The sequence below is a fragment of the Macrotis lagotis genome, chromosome X (assembly GCF_037893015.1).
Source record: "Macrotis lagotis isolate mMagLag1 chromosome X, bilby.v1.9.chrom.fasta, whole genome shotgun sequence".
NCBI classification, from domain to species: domain Eukaryota; kingdom Metazoa; phylum Chordata; class Mammalia; order Peramelemorphia; family Peramelidae; genus Macrotis; species Macrotis lagotis.
The window spans coordinates 81,606,193-81,628,051 of NC_133666.1; the positions used below are offsets into that span (position 1 = coordinate 81,606,193).

General features: G+C 40.9%; 1 protein-coding gene across 2 annotated transcripts in view; it reads right to left on the minus strand.

Annotated features, from left to right (window-relative positions):
* Positions 1-382: 382 nt before the first annotated feature.
* The window catches only part of BCAP31 (B cell receptor associated protein 31), a 39,378-nt gene continuing 17,901 nt past the window's right edge, over positions 383-21,859 (minus strand). For both annotated transcript variants that reach the window (XM_074207226.1, XM_074207227.1), the window contains exons 5-8: positions 5,461-5,596; positions 3,672-3,783; positions 2,364-2,464; positions 383-948 (exon numbers count right to left, since the gene is read on the minus strand). In XM_074207226.1, coding sequence (XP_074063327.1) covers positions 910-948; positions 2,364-2,464; positions 3,672-3,783; positions 5,461-5,596 — 388 coding nt within the window. In that variant the 3' untranslated portion in view covers positions 383-909. The remainder of the gene's footprint in view (positions 949-2,363; positions 2,465-3,671; positions 3,784-5,460; positions 5,597-21,859) is intronic.

Below are 21,859 nucleotides of genomic sequence, written 5' to 3' on the forward strand. Positions count from 1 at the left end.
CAGACCACTGCCCTACTAAAAAGTCATTAGTAGTATAGCATAGCATAGTATAGTATAGTATAGTATAGTATAGTATAGTATAGTATAGTATAGTATAGTATAGTATAGTATAGTATAGTATAGAATAGTATAGTATAGTATAGAATAGTATAAAAGCTGGTGGACATCTGACATGGGTAGAGTTCAGAGGTGGGGCTTTCGACAATTCAATTTGTGGAATTCGCCAATTCGACAAAGTGTGGGAAGGAACAATTGGGAAAAGAAAGCACTTGGAAAGTCTTGGAAGGCTTTGAACTTGATTTCCCAACTCACAGTCCCTCAGGCTTCTTTCCTCTCCTGTGCCTGTCAGAACCATTAAGTCACAGTAGCCACAGTAGTCAAATCACTTTGATTAACAAACTTTATTTCTCCAAGAGAAGCTGGGAACTTCTTCCAGACCAAGCTCAGAAGAGAACACATCCCAAGAAAAAAGGCTCTTTACAGTAAAACAGACACCACCCCAAAGCATGAACCCATCTCAGGACAGCCAAACCCTTCCCATTCTTTAGAAGAGATGAAGGGGTGGGGGTGGATGGGACTAAAAGAAGCCCTTAAAGGGCACTCTTCTGCCCTCCCCCCCCAATCCCAAATGGCTGGGTAAGAGTCTTAGGGCCAGGGCTGGCAGGTGGGGGTGGGGGATATAGTTCAGTGGTGAAAATCAGGAAAATTCAATTACAAGCCAAGCAAAAGCCCAAAGCAGTGGGAGCCTTGGGGTATATGGTTCCTAGTAACCTAGTACCTAGTGAGGATTGGATGGGACTGTTCTCTGCATTCCCCCTTTCCAATGTGATCTAGAAAGAAGCAGCTGCTTGTGATAAGAAGGAATGGAAGTTGCTTGATGGAAGGAGGAAGAAGAAAGGAGCCAAACTCTCACTCCTCTTTCTTGTTTGTAGGACCTTCCTTTGCAGCCTGGAGAAGGAAAGAAAGTAGAGGAGTTGAATAGCACAAAGGTTCCCAACCCTCTCTCTTGGTGCTACCTGTGGTTCCATCTCCCCTGGCCCCAAATATCCTGACTTCGCCCTCCTCCCCCTAGGAAGTGTCCAGGGCAGGAGGAGGGATGGGTAGGAATGTCAGCCTCCCAAATTTCAAATCCAAGGTAAACCTTAAAAAGGGGGAGGTTCTCCCCATCATCCCTGGCAGCAGCTCTGAGTCTTGGAGCCTGTGGCTGTGATGTGGCTGCCAGGACCCAGCCAGGAGCCTGGTGACTGAGACAGGGATTGAGTGAAGCCTGGGAAGACAGCCGAACGGTCGCTTCGGGAGGGGGTGGGAGGCTGGGCCCCCGCCAGGGTGGGGCCAGCTGGAAGGGACCAGACTCTCCTGTTTACCTTCCCATAGCACCAGCAAGAACCAACTCTACCACCTACTGCACCCCCCAGCCCCTGCACCCCCTGTGCTGAGGCCCCACCCCCAAGCTAGCCCAGAATATGTAACTGCTTTTGTGCTTAACTAAGGCCAAGAGAGGAGCAGCAGAGCCAACTACCACCAGTTCTACCTCCAGCTACCCACTGAGGTTGGGTGGGCTCCTTTCTATGTTCCACCCACCCTCACCCTACCAGCTCCTGTCCAGTTGGACTGTGGCAGGAGCCCACAGGGTCAAAGAAGGAAACAACAGAAAAGCAATAAATAACATTTAAGGTGAAACAACCGCCTCTGCTACTTAGGGCCTCAAGCCCTACTAGCTCTGGCATCTAGTATGAACACTAGAAGTAGCTGCCAGGGCCCTCACCTAAGGACCTCCATGGCTTCCCAACCCCCCAGCAGAGCAGGACTGGTCCTGATTGCCCAGAATAGCTGCTGGGGGCCTATAAATAACTCCCCACCCCAACTTGAGACAAGATCATTTGGGCTCCAGAGTCTGTCCTTGTGGTTTCAGAGCTATTTTGGGGTAAGTATAGGGATATGTGGGAAAGCTGGCCCACACCCCAACCTGTCACATCCATCTCTGACTCAAGAGAGAGCAATGGGCTACCATCACTTAAGCAGACCTTGTGGGCAATGGGAAAGTGGGAGCTGCTGAGCCCAGATGTGTGGCCAGGGAAGGGAAACACTATTGGTGGTTTTCCCTCTACTACGTCCAAAAGGAAAGGCACATCCTACAGCCATCATTCTGATACCCAAGGACATTCTGAGAAGGAGTCCTCAAATATGTTCTCCATCTACACGTGTTGGCTCCCACTTGGCAGGGGGGAGGGGGTAGTGCTTTCAGGGCCTCTCCTGTTCTTCAGGGTAAAACTGGTTTCCTTTTCTTCTATTAAATGTTCTCAGTGTTCCAGGGGAGGGGGAACCCCTCAACTTTCCGGTGCCAAATCTATGCACATACATACCTGGAGGCGTGTGTGCTCCTCTAGCAGGCGGTCATATTCTTTGGTTATCCCTTCTGACTGCTTGCGCATGGCCAGGACTTCATTTTCTGCTCTTTCCAGGTCTTGGGAGAGGAGAAAGGAGACAAATTAGGGTGGAAGAGCAATGGCTTGAGGTCTACATGCCACAGTCAATTTTTCAGGGTCTTCTGGGGCAGGGACAGGAGAGGCTGGGAAGAATCACTGTCCTTAGTCCTTTGAGCTTACAAATGCTCTGGAGAGTAGTCTGGCTGCTCTCTTCCCCCTCATACACACATACAGTCTTAGAGGCTAGAGAACTATGGTATGGAAGAAAGGAGAGATGTGCCACAAAAAAAAAAAAAGGCATCCCAATACCACAAAGGGTTGTTGTGAGAAAGTCAAGGTCACACAAATCAAGCATCCATATCTGGGTGATATGTGGATACACAATTTGCTGCCCAGATGGGCCCCAAATCCCAGGTTAATGGGGGAAAGGGTGGGGTAATAGGAGTAAAGAGAAGAACAAACCAACCAATTCTCAGGCCATTTTTTTTTTATCTCTGGTTCTGAGATTTTCCCTGCCTATTCATCATCTCTTAGGATCTTCCCCAATTTGCTAAAATTGAATTAAACTGCTCAATCTCTATAATCTCAGAAGAAATAGGGAGCATTGGGGCAGCTAGGTGGTGTAGTGGATAAAGCACTGGCACTGGAGTCAGTAGTACCTGGGTTCAAATCCGGTCTCAGACACTTAATAATTACCTAGCTGTGTGGCCTTGGGCAAGCCACTTAACCCCACTTGCAAAAGCAAAACAAAAAAAAAAAGAGAGAAGAGATGGGAATGGAGGAATGGAATGGTTGATCTGGACTTATGAGAAATTCAACTGCCCACTCCCTTCCTGAACTTTTCTTTGTGGCCTTTGAGTCTTCTTTTCACCTTCACCACTCCACCCCCAACACCACTTTCTGTTTTCAATTCAAAGGTATCTCTGGGCTCCCCACACCTCCCCCTTGGCTCTACTATTCTACATTGTGTGCTGCTGCAAAACACTATCCGGCTTTCTGTATCCACTGGCACTGCCAGCTCCTGACCTCTGCTTGGCATTGCTAGGCCCCATGATAGCTTGGCATACACATAAGTCTGTGAGTGAGTGAGTGTGTGTGTGTGTGTGTGTGTGTGTGTGTGTATGTGGGGGGGGGGGTGACCTAGCAGGGAAAAGCAGAAGGGAGAAACTGCAGGGTTTCTCCCCCTCCAGTTTCTCAGAACAGGATGCAGGTCAGGGGTCCTCTTCTCAAGGACCCAGTCCTTACCTCGCTTTTTGATGGCTAGCTCCTCTGTCAGTTTCTTGCGCTCAGTCTTCAGGTTTTTGTTCTCCATTAGCAGCTCATTCAGGTCCGATTTATCAGCACTGGAGCCAGTTTCCTAGGAAGAGCACCAAAGAGGACTGGGTTACCCTGGATGTGCCAACTCCCAGGGGACCCAGACCCACCCTTCACTTAATTGAGTTGCCATGTCAGGGAATAAAGGAGGAAAGCCTCTCTGACAGTCTAGGCCTAAGCCCCTGTTCTTCTGAATGGGTTAACAGGAAATCTTACACAGTTTGGGCTATAATCTTTATCAAAAGCCCAGCTTTTGGGGTGCTGGGGAAGGTATAGACAGGTCATTTACTTGCTTACAACTCCCATATCTGATCTGTGACCAAAGCTGCTTTATACCACCAGGTACTATTCCATCCTGGTGCAGGCCCTCAATCTCCTCTTGCCTTGACTATTGCAATAGCTGTCTATGACTCTACCTGCTTAGGTCTTTCCCCACTCCAATCCATCACTGAAATGCCAAATTGAGCATATATCTGACCATGTCACATACTGTCCTACCCCCATTAGCTGCACTGACTTTCTCTCAGCTCCAGGATCAAATAGAAAATCCTGTTTGACATTCAAAGCCTCTTGAAACATACCCCCTTCACACACACACACCTCTTAAATCTTCTGATGGTTATGTTTGCAATGGAGTGACACAACACTCTCCATCCCCCAACTCAGGGGATTTTTCTTGTCTGTACTCCATGCCTGGAATGTTCCCCCTCCTCATCTCTGCATTTTGGCTTTCTTAAGACTCAGATGAAATTCCTTCTTCTATAAAAAGTCTTTCCCAATCCCCCTTTAATGCCTGCCATCAGTCAATCAATAAACATTGATTAAGTGTCTGCTATTTGCCAGGCAGTGTGCTAAGGGCTGGGCCTACAAAAGAGGCAAAAGATAACCCTTGCCTGAAAGGATTATCTTCAATTTATCAAGTATTTAATACATGTTTGTTAACTGGATATATCCCAGAACCAGAAGAACCATCCCTCCACTTCTAGCCATCCCCTTCTCTCCAAAAGAAACAACGTTCCTTCTCCAATAATGGACCCAGTAAGTTGCCAAATTCTAGGTGATCTCCTTGGCCTGGTCTACCAGCGCTACCTAGCCACCCCCTGACTTCTACATTTTAAAAAAAATTTAGTAACCATTTGTAGCTCAATCAGGAGTGGTACAAAAACAAGCTGCACAGTGCATTGAGCACCAGTCCTGGAATCAGGAGGACTGGAGTTCAAATCCGACCTCAGACACCTAATAATTACCTAGCTGTGTGGCCTTGGGCAAGCCACTTAACCCCATTGCCTTGAAAAAAAAAACCTAAAAAATAAAATAAAATAAAGTGTTTACGGTATTCCTCCCCAAGATACAGCTGCTAACCATTTATCAGTACAACACTGGGAAAAAAACCCTAAGGGAAGGAAAAGTGACAAAGAAAGTCAGAACAGGAGGTAAGGGGCCCACTCTCTCAATAAGGAAAACTTTAGAGCTGAATCACTGGGGCACTTGGGAGTGAGTCAACACCACAGAGTCCAGCCCACCCAGTCAGGCTTCTTGGGTCTTGCCACAGGCCAGTAGTCTTACAAGATGTTGTCGGCAGGGACATTCCCAGGCAGCATGGGGCGAGGCTGCTTGGGGCACTGGCAGCTGAAGCCAGAGCAGGAGCCCTTGTGCTTGGGCTGCCCACCCGGCACAGCCCCAGGGCTATCACGTGGTAAAGGGAGGGGCCAAGACTCACCTTCTTCAGCTTGTCATTTTCTTCTATGTATTTCTTGGCGGCTTCACTGGCACCCTCAGCCTGTTTTTTGAAGGCTTCATTGGAGGCCAACAATGTGGCCTGCTGGGAGATAAGGGTCACCAGGCGTCTGAGTAGGCTGTGATTGTTTAAAAAGGAAGAGGAGGGTATTAAAAAAAAATAGAAAGAGAGAATGACAGCATGACCTCCAGCTTCTCTCCAGTCCTGCCTGGCACTTCTGGATTCTGGGGAAGGCTCCTGTAATACCCCTGACAAGGTGCCCACCACAGCTAGTCTGCTCCCTACTGACCTCACAGATAGACAGTCTCTACCCTCAAAGGGATGGGAAGCAATGCCATTTCATCCCACCAGAGATATCTGAAGATCTGTCTCCAAGAGCATGCCAGGGTTGTAATGCCTTAGCAAATTCACCCCTGATGTTGAGCTTTTCTTGATTTTCATTTTTTGAAGGGGAAAGAGAAAATATACACCAAAGTCTCTGGAGACAAAGTGAGAAGTGAGGAATAGATGCTCTTACAGTCCAAACCTGCTGATTAGCTAGGCTATCTAGAGCTTGGCCTGGCCCTGGAAGTATAAGGCCATTCTCATGGAGAATAGAGGATATTGCTTTAACTCCCACAGAATCATCCACCTTGTGGCACCAGGCCTGCCTTGAGTGGTAGATGGTAGGATTTGGGGGAAGGGCAGACCCTTTGGTCCTACTTTACAAACTTCCAAGTAATATCTCAGACACCCAACTCCCCAACAGCCATCACACGATGAAGGGTTCACAGCAAGGGGATAATAAAACAAACCAGTATATGTGAGCAGAATGGGCATCTGATTAGCCTAAATAAGTGAATGCAGAGTAGTTGAGCCAATGCTGGCTTCTGAGTCTCCTGAACTAGTAATCTTATGGGCCTCAATTAGGAGTCGGGCATCAAAAGTGGCACATACAACCTTCTAAAACTGGAGGCCTAGACTGGGTGAGCCCTCCTCCTCTTGTCTCAAACCCCAATCTTGGACAGCTGTGAGAAGTTTAAGCATTGCCCCATTTCTCCAAAATCTTGGAAGATACTTCTTTATCTATCTCATTTTGAGAGACACTGCTCCCCCCTTCACAGTTCCCTGAAGGAGAGGGATTTGTTGAAGTACAAGAACCTCTTTCCCCCTCCCATTCTGGCACAAGGACACAAAGGTCGTGGAACTAGGGAGTGAGCAAGAAACCTTCACTTCCCAACCCCATTCTGGGAAAGTGAAAGAGAACAGAAAGAACAGCAGGGGGGCAAAAAAGCTGGGTCCAAACTACACTAAGGTAGACAAAGCTCACTAGGGACTCTGCTGCTCTTTTTTAGTTCTTTTCTTCTTCTTCTTCTTCTCTACCTCTACCTCTCCCAAACAAACTCTCACATTTTCCTTGTGGTTTTAATGGAAAAAAAATAAAAAAATAAAGAGCCAGGAGACTTTTCCCAATGCCACCTCCACCCCCTCATGAGGCTCTGCCATGCCCAGTTTTTTGGACAAGAGAGAAGTGGGAGTGGGTCATGGAAGGCCCTCCTCTTTCCTTTTTTCATTTAATTAACAGCTATTCAGTCATATCCAAGTGAGGGGTGCAAGAACGGGGGGGGGGGGTTCCCCTAGGAACAGGCCCAGCGCTGGCCGGACTTCTGCCATCTGGCAAGAGCAGTGAGTTTCCAGTGACATGTACCCTCTAAAATTAGCGGTCTCAGGGATCTCGTGGCTCAAGGCTCAGATTTCCCTAACTCAGGCTGTAGGACCCCTCCTCAGCCAGGCCCTCAGCACCAAAGGCCTTCTACCAAGGGCCAGGCAAAGCTACGGGTTGTGAAGCAACCAAGATGACCAGCTCATCTACATACAAAGAGGCAGCCTGGAACAAACCGCTGGGGGGAAGGGGGAGAGGCGCAGTGGAGACAAGAGATAGATGGGGACCACAGGGATTGGCAAGGCAGGCATGTCTGAGTCAGATCGGCCCACCCTCTCCTGCCAGCACAAAGCCCTCTGGGGCTCCAGTGCAGAGGGAGGATGACGCCAGGTCTGGAGGACCACCCCCTTAGTCAAAGAAGCAAGGGGACTTCAGAGCACCACCTAGTGGCAAATATGGTAACCACTGGGTACTGAAGGACCTTGGAGTCCAAGCTGGTGAGCCCAGACAGAACTTCCCTTAGAGTCCTAGACAAGTAGTTGACATGAGAAGTGTTCAAGAATACTGCCAAGTAGCCAAAGCTGTATTGTTAAGACGTCGGAACCAAGATGGGGTGGCCAACCAAAGGAGCCTAGCCACCTCCTGCCTCCTTCCTCTTCTATCATTGGAGCAAGGATGAGCAGGTTTAACATGTGCTGGGGGGACAGCATACAATCTGAACCCCCAAAGCTCTCAACTAACTTCTTTCCTGTTCTTTGCTGGGCCAAGGCAGAAGAGATTAACTACTAAACTAGGTTGATCTGAAATGGGCAAGTCTTCCATTCCTCTCTACCATCCCTCCAACTTTACTAGAAAAAAAAAAATATCAAGGCCATTTGCCATCATTGGCCATCTCCAAACCTCTCTTCCTCCAATCTCCTCTTTTTGGTCTGAAGAAGACATAGCTCCACATTTTGCCAAGATCAGCCTTTATCCCTTGATCCTTTATCTATGAAAAATTATTTGCAAAACCTTAAAGTACCATACAAATGTTGACTGCCCACCCCCCCTCCAGTCCAGAAGCTTATCCTGTAGCCTACAGCTGTTCCCACTACTGTCTCCTTAAAGATACTTCCCTTGACTAGATTCTGCCATACCCTTAAATTATTACCCACCTCTCTCTTCTATTTCACAACTCAATTCCAGGGAAGAAACTACCTTTCTGATTGCAAGGGGCTGCAAAGTGGAAGCAAAGAAGTTATTCTCTTTAAGGTAACCACCAAGTCCAGTGGCCCTTCTCCATCCTCTTTCTCTTTGACTTTGCCATCTATCACTGTCAACCACTCTCTCCCTCATCTTCCACAAGAATATTCACCTGGTTCTCTCATTACCCAACTGATACATATCTGTCTCTTTTCCTGGAACATCACCCACCTCCCAACACCAGGGGTCCTCTCAAGACTCCCTCCTGGACTTTATCTTCATTTTCTCCCTTGGTGAGCCTCTTGGAACTCTAGGGAGGATGATTCCAAAATCTACAGTCAGCCCCAATCCCTCTCCTAAATGCCAGTCCTATATCTTCAATGAGCCAGATGGTTCCATCTGCATATCAAACTGAATTCACCCCCAAACTTCCCTATTTCTGCTATGGACACCATCTAGTTAATGAGGTTTACAATCCAGGAATCTTCCCTGTCTCCTGATTCTTTGTCAGTCCCCTCATGCAATCAGTTAACAAGCTTTATCAAGTCTACTCCCACTACCAAGTCTCAACATGTGCTCCCTATCTTCCACTCACAAGGCCTTCACCTTAGCTCAGGTTCCTATCACTTCTCATCTAGACTAGTAACAGCTTTCTCTTTGGACTTCCTGCCTCCAGTTTCTCCCCTTTCCAATCCATCCCACACACACAGTTGCCAAAATACAGATCTGATCACAACAGTTCCTTACTCAAAGATCCCTCAGGGTTCCCTAAAGCCCATGGGACAGAATTCAAGCTTCTCAGGGTCCTTCACAATTGGGCTCCAACCCACTTTTGCAGACTCATTTCCCATGACTCCTTTTCTTATACTCTGTTCAGTTCCACTGGCATACTGTCTGGTTCTCACACATTCCACCCATCTTCTCCATGCCTCTGTATAGAAGCTGTTCCCCATGTTCCCCAGAAATGTATTTCCTCTTTCCACCTCTGGTCTTTAGAATCTAGAGCTTCCTGTCAGACTCAGTTGGGACATTTCTCACAGGGAATCCTTCTAGTCCTGGTGTCTTAATCTGTTAGGAAGTTCCATTCCTCAATACACCCTTGAGGAAGGGGTGAACACACAATGTCTTCCATTAAATAGCAATGTTTAGCTGTTGAGTGAGTAGCTCTCAAGTCCAGGCTCCTATTTTACAGATGGAGACACTAAAGGGGAAAAGGAGTATCCCAATATAGCCATCTTTTCCAAATTGTAAACTGGAAGAAGCCAACAGAAAGTTGGTTGATAATATCTGTATAGCAACCTAAAAGGCCCAATACAGCACCAGTCTGCAGGCTCTGAGACAGGAAAAAAAATGAGCTGGATGTAAATGCTCACTATAAAAAACAGGAGACAAATCCTATGGTATCATGTTTATGTTTATGTTTATGTTGTTTTAATTCTACTCTGAGTGGCATCAGGAATTAAGGATGAGAAAAGAGGTCCCCAGGTACATTAAAAAGGAGACTATGGGATCTGGGCCAAAGTGAAACGGGGAGGGGAGGGAGTAGTGAAGGGTCACTATCAAGTGGACTCTTCACAAACCACTGAGTTTTAACTTCCTCTAAAGAAAAAAAAGGGGAGAAAAGACTTGAAAGCAAGCAGGAAGAATGATGAGTAAAGCTGCTCTCATCTCCCCTGAGAGAATTCACATGTATTACCATCTTAGGTGTTGGTCTTGTCTGTGGCATTGCTACTCTCTAAGTCACCCATCTTCAAACTTCAGTCACATTTGAATCCTCCTTTTCTGTCTTCCAACTCCCAATCCAGCCAGATAGGGAACTCTGCTGACTGTCATCCCTTCCAAATTTATCCTCTTTATTCCCATGAACTATGACCCTAGTTCAGTGTCCCTCATTTCTCTCTAAATTACAAGCAACAGCCCATTCCAACTCTGCACTCACTGCTTCCAGATCCTCACTTTGCTCAGGCATACCCTCCTTCACCTACAATAGCACTCTCCTAATCAAATCTCTTACTGGTAGAGACTCCGGCCCCTCTTTTAAAGTTCAGTCCAATGTCTATCTCTTCATGCACTTACATTTTAGTTCATACTAAGAGTTATACTAAACATGCTAAGGGCATAATTCACACGAAGATTACATAGAGGTCACTCCTATTAAAATTTGAATTCTTTCAGAGTTAAGGATTACATCTTGTTTGCTTTCTATCTCCCAATTTGTCAAGCATAGGCCCTTGCAAATCAAATTACAAAGTCACCTTTTTTTTTCCCTAAATCTATTTTTTGTTTTGTTTTTACAGGGAAATGGGGTTAAGCCCAAGGTCACACAGCTAGGTAATTTTAAGTGTCTTGAGGCCACATTTGAACTCAGGTCCTCCACTGTACCACCTAGCTATCCCTGGGCTAGATGGTCTTTGAAAGTCTTCCATCTTTATTGTGATTCTGAGGGCTTAAGTCCAACGCAGGGACAGGGAAGTGGCATCTTCCTCTCTCAAGGAAGACAGTTGGGTTGCCAGTTCCTCTAGAGGTGGGTCCCATCTCACTTGTAGCAAAATGGTTATCTCCCCTGACCTGCTTGAAAAATGAGCTCTTGGACAATATCCCTACCAAGATGGCTTATGCTGGAAGCCTCCTCAAAGGGAAGGGACCCACCATGCTTCAGATCAGCACTGGAGGGAAACTTGAAAGAACCTGAATTTGTCTCTTTGAAGCTTTTACCCATTGCTGTCCTGCCATCTTAAGTCAAGCAATAGAAGTTTAATCCCTCTTCTGTGACAGCTAGCAATAGGAATTTAAAGGGTTCTCATATCCCTCCATAAGTCTACTCTTCTTCATCCTCAATTCCTTCAACCTATCCTCTCTGACATCCTGGTTATGCTCCTTTAGACAAGTTCCAGCTTCACCAACATCCTTCTATTATGCAGATCTCAAACTGAACACAAGACCCCTGGAGGTAGGGGTGACCAGGGTACTACTCCCTACCTCTGGGTTAGACCTCAAAGATCATCTGGTTCAAGGTTTCCTAACATTTCTTAGGCCATGGACTGCTTGGATCAGTTGGTAAAGACTAAGAACCCCTTGTCAGTGACATATTATAAAATATATAGGATTACAAAAGAAAACAAATATATTGAAAGAGTTTTAAAAAAAATTCAGAGGGGCAGCTAGGTGGATAATTCCCTAGCTGTGTGGCCTTGGCTAAGCCACTTAACCCCATTTGCCTTGCAAAAACCTAAAAAAAAAAATTCAGAGCCTCCAGGTTAAGAACCCTTGATCATAGTATAAGCCCTTCACATTGGAAGAAACTTATTCTTTTCTCTTATAACCTTAACCCCCCCCACACACACACACACTCCTAGTACTTTCAGGCCTAAACTGGCCCTGAGCTTTTCACACTCTCAACTCTATCCTCATAAGACTATGTCAAACTGGTATTCCTCCTCAATTGCCTGCCCTCGTTGCCTTTTAAAAATCTAAATTGGATGATTTCCTTGTGCATCCAGATCAGTCTCTTCAGAGCTCTCCACTCCTCCTGGTCTAGTTCCTCAATAGAATTTTAATCCACAGGATCCTACCTATCTTCTGACACCTTTGAAAACTGCTCTTCCCAAAGTTAGGGTCTGTGCCTAGCTTTCTTCTTTGTATCTAATCCAAAAACTGAAGATCTGTCATCACCAAAAGCTCCCCTCATCTTCACTGAAGCACACAGTTTCTAATTGTTGAAGGAGAAAGCTTTCTAACCTCACCATCTAGGCAAAACTTGTTGCTAGAGTGCCACCTACAGGAGAGCAGAAGAGTTCACTTGGCCCGGCAGGGGGCCTTGCCCTTTGCTTTCAAGTACTTACCTAGGGTTAGTATAGAACTTATTATAATTTGTATTTTAACAATAATTTATATACTGATGTTTCTAATAGACTATTAGCTGCTCATCAAAGACATCTAATTCTTAACTCCATTTGCCTTGCAAAAAACCTAAAAAAAAGACATCTAATCATCTTGGTATCCTCCTATATAGCTGTATTAGTACAGCTATACAGACAAAAGGGTTAAAAAACTGTGCTTTTTTAAAAAAAAATTTAAGTCTATTTAGGTTGCAAATTTTCATTTGAGCACTAGGGAAAAACTATTCATTTGAGAATGTCAACAAGGAAGTGAGCAGACTGGCCATCAGTAAAGACTGGGCTAAGTAATTGGGTTCCATGATTCTTGTTTGAAGATCCTAAGAACTAGGGACTATATTAGTAGAAAGCAAGCATTCCAAACACTTAGGAGAAATGATGGAATCAAAAGCTACTGTGTGTCTTTGGCACCTTGAAGTGAAACTTGAAGCAAAAGCAGAGAATTATATCCAGCAGAATATAAATTTCTTGAGGGTATGGGGTGGCTAGGTGGCGCAATGGATAGAGCACCAGCCTTGGGTTCAAATCTGGCCTCAGCCACTTAACCCCATTGCCTTGAAAAACCTCATAAATAAATAAATAAATTTCTTGTGGGTAGAATCGAGGTAATGAATCAGACAAAAAAACCTCTGAAATCTAACTCTAACTGAGCCTGTTATTAAATGGCAAGGCTTACTACTTCAAAGGACCAAGGACAAGCTCAGAAAAGGATGCATCAAAGATAAGGCCAGAAATTCATTTTCAAAGAAATTGAAAACCTTGAATTGCAAATTAGTCTAATAGAAATTTGGTTTAAATCATCATTTTACACCATATGCTATCACAAACTACAAATGGGAATATGAACTATTTTTAAAAGCTATAAAAATTAAGAACATGACATATGCCTTTCAAAGTTATTAATAGCTTTCATAGATATTCATCAAACAAGGGATTGAAGAAATTATAAAAGATAGAGTTGATAATTTTGTTTACACAAAACTGAAAAACTTACACACAAATAAAATCAATGTAACTAAGTAAAGGAGAAACTGGAAGAATGGGAAATAAAATCTTTGTGTAAAATTTCTCAGATAAAGGTAATGGCAATTTCTCACATAAGGTATCCATAAGATAAAAAATTACAGTCCCAATAGATAAGTGGGTCAAACGATATGAAGAAAGTGTTCAACAGAACTGCAAACTATTAATAATGATGTGAAAGAAAGTTTCAGATCAATAAAAATAAATCAAATAAATCAAATGCACATCAACATAACCCTGAGGTTTCACTTTATATTCTAAAGAATAAAGATGGCAATAGTCAACACTGGATGAGAAGTGGAAAGATAGGCATACCAATACATCTTTGGTGGAACTGTGAATCTACACACCATTTTGGAAAGCAATTTGGAACTATGTAAATAAAGTAATAAAAGTACATCCAAACTCTTTGACTCGGAGAGTCTACTACTAGGACTTAATATTCCAAAAAGGTCATAGCTAAGAAGAAAGGTCCCATATAAACCAAAATATCTGTAGAAGCAAAAAAGTGGGTTATCCATCTTTGAGGAAACATCTAAACAAACTGTGATGCATGAATGTAAATAGAATATCACTGTGCTGTAAGAAATGATGAACATGCACCCTGTACCAAGATAAGGTCATCCTATACCAAAGTTGAAATGGATATAGAATTTAGACATAAAGGGTTATACCATAAACTAATTAGGAAAACAAGGAACAGTTTATTTGTCAGATCTATGGAGAGGGGAAGAGTTTATGACCAAAGAAGAAATTGAGAAAACTATAAGATATAAAATGGGATAATTTTATTAAATTAAAAAGGCTTTCCACAAAAACAAATGCAATCAAGATTAGAAGGAACACAGAGCGTTGTGAACAATTTTTACAGTTAGCATTTCTGATAAAGGACTCATTTCTAAAATATAGAGAACTGAGTCAAATTTATAAGAATACAAATAATTTTCAATTGATAAATGATCAAAGGATATGAACATTAAGTTTTCAGATGAAGAAATTAAAGTTATCTATAATCATAGGAAAAATGCTTTAAATCATTACTGATTAGAAAGGCAAATTGAAACAACTGAGGTACCACCTCTCACTTAACAGATTGGCTAAAATGACAAAAAAGAAAAATGATCAATGTTGGAGGGATGGTGGGAAAACTGGGACTCTAATACACTATTAGACAAGTCATGAATTGATCCAACCACTCTGGAAAGTAATTTGGAACTGTGCCCAAAGGGCAATAAAACTGTGTATATTTTATTTATTATTCCAACTACATGCAACAGTAGTTTTCAACAATTATTTTTTGGCTAGGTCTTAAGTTTTACATTTTTCTTCTTCCCTCCTGACAGAAGGCAATCTAACACAGACTATTTATTTATTTAAAACCATGTGCATATCTTTCAATTCACCATTATCACTACTGGTCAATATCCCAAAGAGATCACAAAAAAGGGGAAAAGACTCACACAAAAATATTTATAGGAGTTCGTTTAGTAGTAGTAAAGAATTGAAAAAAGAAAGATGGAGAATGGTTGAACACATTGTGGTGAATGAATGTGATGAAGTACTATTATTTGGTAAGAAATCATGAGCTGACAGACTTCAGAAAAGCTTAAAAAGACTTGCATGAACTATAGCTGCATAGAGTGAGCAGAACCAGGAGAATATCACACAGAGCAACAGCAACATTGTGTGATGATCAGTGATCAGCTAATTCTAAGACTTGTGATGGAAAATGCAAACCACATTCAGAGAAAGAACTGGGGATTTTGAATGCATATTGAAGAATAAAGAATACTATTTTCACTTTTTAAAACTTGTTTTATTTTTTTCTTTTTCTCATTTTTCTCCCTTTAGTTCTGAATCTTCTTTTATAACACGACTAATATGGAAATATGTTACACTTAATAATTACCTAGCTGTGTGGCCTTGGGCAAGCCACTTAACCCCATTGCCTTGCAAAAACCTAATAAATATATATATATATATATATATATATATATATATATATATATATATATATATATATAAAATTTGTTATATAAGATGGCTCTTTGGAAGGGAGAATTACTGGGAGAAATTCTGACTATATAAAAACAAAATAAAAATAAAAATATTTTAATAAAAAAATATTTAAGACTAAGTCACTCTTCAATAGGTAAGTCAAAGGATATGGAAAAAATGTTCTCCACAAAAGTGCAAACTGTTAACAATCACATAAAGTAAAGCTCAAGTTCACTTATATTGGAGAAATGAAAATCAAAACTCTGCAGCTTCCTTCAACTCACATTCTGAAAATTGGCGAAGATGGCCAAAAAAATGGCAATAATCAATGTTGGAGGGGATGGAAAAAATAAGTACACCAATATATTGTAGGTGGAACTGAAACAACTATTTTGGAAAGCAATTTAGAACTATGCAAATAAGATGCTAATGTTTACACACACACACACACACACACAACATGTATTCCAACATATTTACAGGAGCATTTTTTGAGGTAGCAAAGGGGAAATAAAGTTGATCCTCATCAACTGGGGAATGGATAAACAAATTGTGGTACAGAAATGCTGATGAAATATTACTATGATGAATATAAGTCAGAGAAGCATGAAAAGAACTGATGCAAAGTGAAGTAAGCAGAACAAGGTTAAATTCTATTAACTATTACAACAAAGTAAATAGATTGATCTTGGCCCCAAAGAAGAGATGAAGGGGCGGCTAGGTGGCAGTGTGGATAAAGCACCGGCCCTGGAGTCAGGAGTACCTGGGTTCAAATCCAGTCTCAGACACTTCATAACCTAGCCGTGTGGCCTTGGGCAAGCCACTTAACCCTGTTTGCCTTGCAAAAAATAAAAAAATTAAAAATTAAAAAAAAAAAGAAGAGATGAAAGCTCTGCCTGCTCTTTTTGCAAGGGTAGGAGGTGCTAGTTATAACATTCAAAGGTTTGGAATATTGCATATATCAGATATTTTTCAATGTATTGATTATTTCCCCCTCTTTACATCTGTTGTATTTCAGTTCCACCAACAATTTTTTAATGTGCCTGTCTTTCCATACCCCCCCACAAACGTTAATTATTCTCATCTTTTATTATATTTGTCAATTTGTGGAAGGTAAGATAAAACCTTACAGTTGTTTTGATTTGCATTTCTCTAATTCTTAGTGATATGGTAAATTCTTACACACACACATATTCTTCCATTCATAGTTTGTAATTCCTCTGAGAACTGTCTCTTCATACCATATGATCACTTAATTATTGGTTATTGGTTGATATATTTCAATTAGTCTACATCTCTTGGATATCAAACCCTTATCAGAGGTATTTGATGGCTGTGGCTAAAGAGGAAGCAATACAGGGGGAAATTTAGTTGATGTAAAGAGACATTAATAAAAGATTTTTTTTTTAAAAAAAGAGAATAAAAGGAGGTGGCATGTGTAACTATGCCAATAGAGGTATTAGTAGAAAATAAAATGACTAGTATCTTACATAAAAATGAAATCCTTTTTTTTGCACAAATAAAACCATTAAAGGTAGAAAAGCAGTTAACTGGGAAAAAATTTTGCAGCAAATCTCTCAAAGGTCTGATATACAAGATAGAGGGAATTGAGATAATAAGAGCAAGAGTCATTTCTGATGGATAAGTGGTCAAAGGTCACAAATACGCAATTCTCAATAGCAGAGATTCAAAATATCAACAGTCATAGAAAAAAGTTTCAAAGAACTAATAAGAGAAATGCACAACATCTTAGTGCAGTTTTAAGTGAAGAAAGCTTAAAGTCTTATCTTTTGTCTTCTTTGGCACTCTTGAATGTGAAGTAAATAGTTGTTTTAATTTATGCAGAGTATTATAAAAGTCAGTGCAGTTTTAAATTAAAAGAAACAGTACTAACTTTTCTAATACCTTACATAAATTAGAACAACTCTTTTCTTCACATTCAAGAACATCAAAGAAAAAAGATGAAAATGGCAAAATGTTGGAGGGGCAGTTAGAGACACTGATATGCTATTGGTAAAACTGTGAATCAATCTAACAAAGGAAAACAAATTGAAATTATACTCCCAATGCCATTACATACCCTTTAACACAGCAATAGTATTAGGAATATTCCCCTAGGAGGTCAAAGAAAGAGGGGAAAGCCCTATATACACAAAAGTATTTAGCACAGTATTTTGGGTAGCAGTAAAGAATTGGTAAATGGATAAATTGTGGTATGAATATAAGAAAATACTAAGAAATTATGAAATAAACAGAAGCAGGAAGATTTACATAAGATCAAATTATTTAAAGGAAAAAAATGTGAAGGCTTTCCAAAAATTGATGATGACCTTCCCAACTCTCCATAGAGAGGCAGAATGAGGTCTAGTTTTATTTGATTATACTCATTTGTTACAAGGGAAAGGGTCAGTGGGGGAAAAAAGAGCAAAAAAAAAGCATAGAACATTTTTTTTAGAATATAATATGTGTTGGAATTTAAAAAAAAAGATTTCATGTAAAAACAAAGTCTCCATGGAGAACACCACCTACCCCTTCCCATCCCATCCCTACCCTACCCCCAGGCCCCCACTCCCCCAGGAGAGAAACTGACAGATGTGGTTAACCCGGACCAGAGAATTTATTCCTTCAAGAGATGATGTTGCTTGTCCAGAAAAGGGTGTCACTAAGAAGTAAACAAGTGAGACCATGGAGGAACCCATAATACTACTATCCATTATAAGCAGAAAAAAATAGATTTTAAAAAATCACCTTCATGAGTTTCCTGTACATCTAGAGGTTATAATCATGCCTTTTAAAAAAATAGATTTTATTGTTATCATGTTTTCTTATATCAATAAATTTCTCCCAGTTTCTTTTTTCCTCCCAGAGAGCCACTCCATGCAACAAATATTGTTAAAGAAAGAGGAAAATAACCAAGACAGGTCAAGATATATATATATATATATATATATATATATACACACACAGCGAGAGAGAGAGAGAGAGAGAGAGAGAGAGAGAGAGAGAGAGAGAGAGAGATAGAGTTTTCTACATGGGCGGGCCTCATATCTCTTCCTTGGAGGCATTCTTGTTTTTTATAATTTTGTAACATTCACTTTTTTTTGAATTACAAAGATTTTATTTATTTTGAGTTTTACAATTTTCCCCCTAATCTTACTTCCCTCCCCCCACCCCCACAGAAGGCAATTTGCCAGTCTTTATATTGTTTCTATGGTATACATTGATCCAAATTGAATGTGAGAGAGAGAAATCATATCCTTAAGGAAGAAACAAAGTAGAAGAGATAGCAAGATCAGACAATAAGATATCAGATTTTTTTTTCTAAATTAAAGGTAATGGGGTGGCTAGGTGGCACAGTGGATAAAGCACTGGCCCTGGAGTCAGGAGTACCTGGGTTCAAATCCAGTTTCAGACACTTAATAATTACCTAGCTGTGTGGCCTTGGGCAAGCCACTTAACCCTATTTGCCTTGCAAAAACCTAAAAAATAAATAAATAAATGGTAACAGTCCTTGTTCTTTGTTCAAACTCCACAGTTCTTTATCTGGATACAGATGGTATTCTCCATTGCAGACAGTCCCAATTTGTCCCCAATTACTGCACTAATGGAATGAGCAAGTCCATCAAGGTTGAACATCACCCCCATGTTAGCATTGACTTTTGATTGTTTTTGTGGTAGTTGCTCTTTCCATTCACTTTGCTGTAGTCATTGTACGTGTTGTTTTTTTGACTCTGAGTACTTCACTCTGAATCAGTTTTTCATTCAAGTCTTTCTGTGCTTCTCTGTATTCATTATATTTGTCATTTCTTAGAGCACGGCAATATTCTATTTACATTCATGTGCCAATTTATTTAGTTGTTTCTCCAAAGATGGGCATCCATTTTTTTGGAGTGTAACTCTAATAGTGGAGTCTCTGGGTCAAAGAATATGGACATACTTTTATCCCTTTATTTGCATAGTTCCAAATTGCTTTCCAAATGGCTGTACATTCACAGTCACAGTTCCACCAAAGGTATCTTGGCATGCCTCTTTCCATTTCTCCTGCAGCATTAACTAGTGCCATCTTTTGTCATCTTTACCAATTTGTTGAGCGTGAGGTGAAAACTCAGGGTTGTGTTGATGTGTGTTTTTTTTTATTATTAATGATTCGGTGTATCCTTCCACATGATTGTTAATAGGTTGTAGTTCTTCTGAGAACACTTTACTTGTACCCTTTGACCCCTTATCTATGGAAGAATGGTTTTTGGTCCTATGTCTTCTTATATTCATGTGGGTAGACAATAAATTATCAGAAATTCCAAGGAAAGAAGGGTTAATGCATTTTTGAAAACAAGCAATTAAGGAGCTAGCCAAAAATCGAAGACCATCTTCCAGAAAAGAACCAAACATCTGACTAGATCTTTAAAGGTTTCTATTAGTGGATAAAAAATATAGAAGACTTATACTGAAGTAAGCAGTACCAGGAAAGAAATATATACATTGAGTACAACGTAAACAGGAAGAACAACATAACAATCAAAAAGTTTAATGCTAGGAAATTAAACTGACCAAATCTGGTCCCAAAGGAAAGATGAAAGATACCAACACCCTCCTCTTTGGGATCTTTTGCACAAGTAGGGGAAGGAGTATGGAACACTGCACATGTTAACAGACTTTTCTGTGTTGCTTAGTTTTGCTAAACTGTTTTCTTTCCTCTCTTAATTCTTTTGATGAGGGATGATTTTTGGGGGAGAGGAGACATATATGGAGAAATGTGGCTGATATGAAAACAAAAGACAAAAATTCACTTTTAAAAAGTGTGAGATTTGGATTTAGTCAGGAATACTTCCAGAGAAAAATTCCATACAATAAGAAGGGTCAGTTCATTCACCACTGTCAATAAAAGTAGAAGACTTGGCAATCAGATTATCCTAGGTAGATAGTACGGACATCTTTAACAAAAATCTGGACTTAATAGTCATTGATATGCTATACCCTCCTCTCTTCCAGAAATTCGGGCAATTAGTGATTGTCAGGAATCCTTTAGCAATCTTACATAGCATCAGGGAATATCAAATGGGTTACATTTCAAAAGTTGGGGTAAAGGTTTACAAAGAGAAAGCACCAGTATTTATTGCGCTTGGGGACTGGGATAGGGTCAGGGGAAGGTAATGGAGGCAAAAGGCAGCTAGGGGATTGAGTGCTGGGCCTGGAAGATATGAATTCAAATCTGGCCTCAGACACTTAATAGTTGAGTGATCCTGTACAAATATCTTTGCTTAATTCACTGGAAAAGGAAGAGACAAATTAGTCCATTATTCTTTGCCAACCCCTTGGACAGTATTGGCATACTATGGTCCATGGGATCACAAAGAGTCAGATACAAATGAATGAGTGAACAACAACAATGGAGATAAAAATTCTAGGAAAGGAACTAGGAGTTCCATTGGTGAAACTAGCACTGAAGGCCTGAGGAAAAAAAAATTTGTAAAAAGTAAACAATCTTACCAGATCCTAGAAGAACCTTGAATCCAAGGCAAAGTGAAAACTTTGAGAAGGGTAAAAGTGTGAGGAAGTTAGAAGTGACCTAGCAGGTATTCTAGTCAAATTTATTTTCCCAAGTTTATAAGGCAAGACTTAAACTGAGCATCTAAAAGTGCCAAACAAGGGGTGGGAGTAAGAATGATAAAGTATCAACTACTACTGATTGATTTTTAAGTCAATCTAACTCAGACTGTAAATTAGCCTAAAATAGAATTTGGGAAATGTGGGATTCAAATATATCAGCAGTCCTTCAGCACTTGGGAGGGGGGTGGGGGAAGGGAAGTCTTCAGTAAAAAGAAAGCAAAATGAGGAGAGAGAGAAAAACTGGAAACCAAGTTCTAGGTGAAGATTTAATGGCAATCCATACTTAGAAAGATAAATTTGCTTTTTAAACTCTGAGAAATAGAAAATCTGTTAAAGCCATCTGTATCACCAAAGGGAAGGCAGTCATCTGAGCACAAGGTCTACCTAAATTTGGAAAGGCTCTGACTAGAGAAAGTTGGCTCAAATCAAGAAGACTGTCTACTATGACAAAGAAGAATAAAAATCTGTCATTAGAGCTAATGCCCACTCAACATAACCATGGAAAAGCAGTCTCTGGTTAATCACAAGAGAGATATGGAAGGACACAGTAGTAAATGACTATTAGTTATGTACCATTTGATAACCCAAAGATACAAGCTTCTGGAATAAAATCTCGCTATCTGACAAAAACTACATGGAAAACTAGAAAATAGTATGGCAGAAACTAGGCATAGATCAACATCTCACACCCTATACCAAAATCATGTCCAAATAGGTACATAACAATTTAGACATAAACAGCAAATGAGAACAAGGAATAGTTTTCCTGTCAGTTCTATGGAGAAGTTAAGAATTTATGATCAAACAAGAGATAGAGAACATTATGAAATGCAAAATGGACAATTTTGATTACATTAAATTAAAAAGGTTTTGCACAAACAAAACCAATGCAACTAAAATTAGAAGGAAAGCAGAAATATAAGAAAGTTTTTATAGTCAATGTTTCTGATAAAGGGCTCATTTCTAAAATATGCAGAGAACTGAATCAAATTTATAATACAAGTCATTCTCCAATTGATAAATAGTCAAAGGA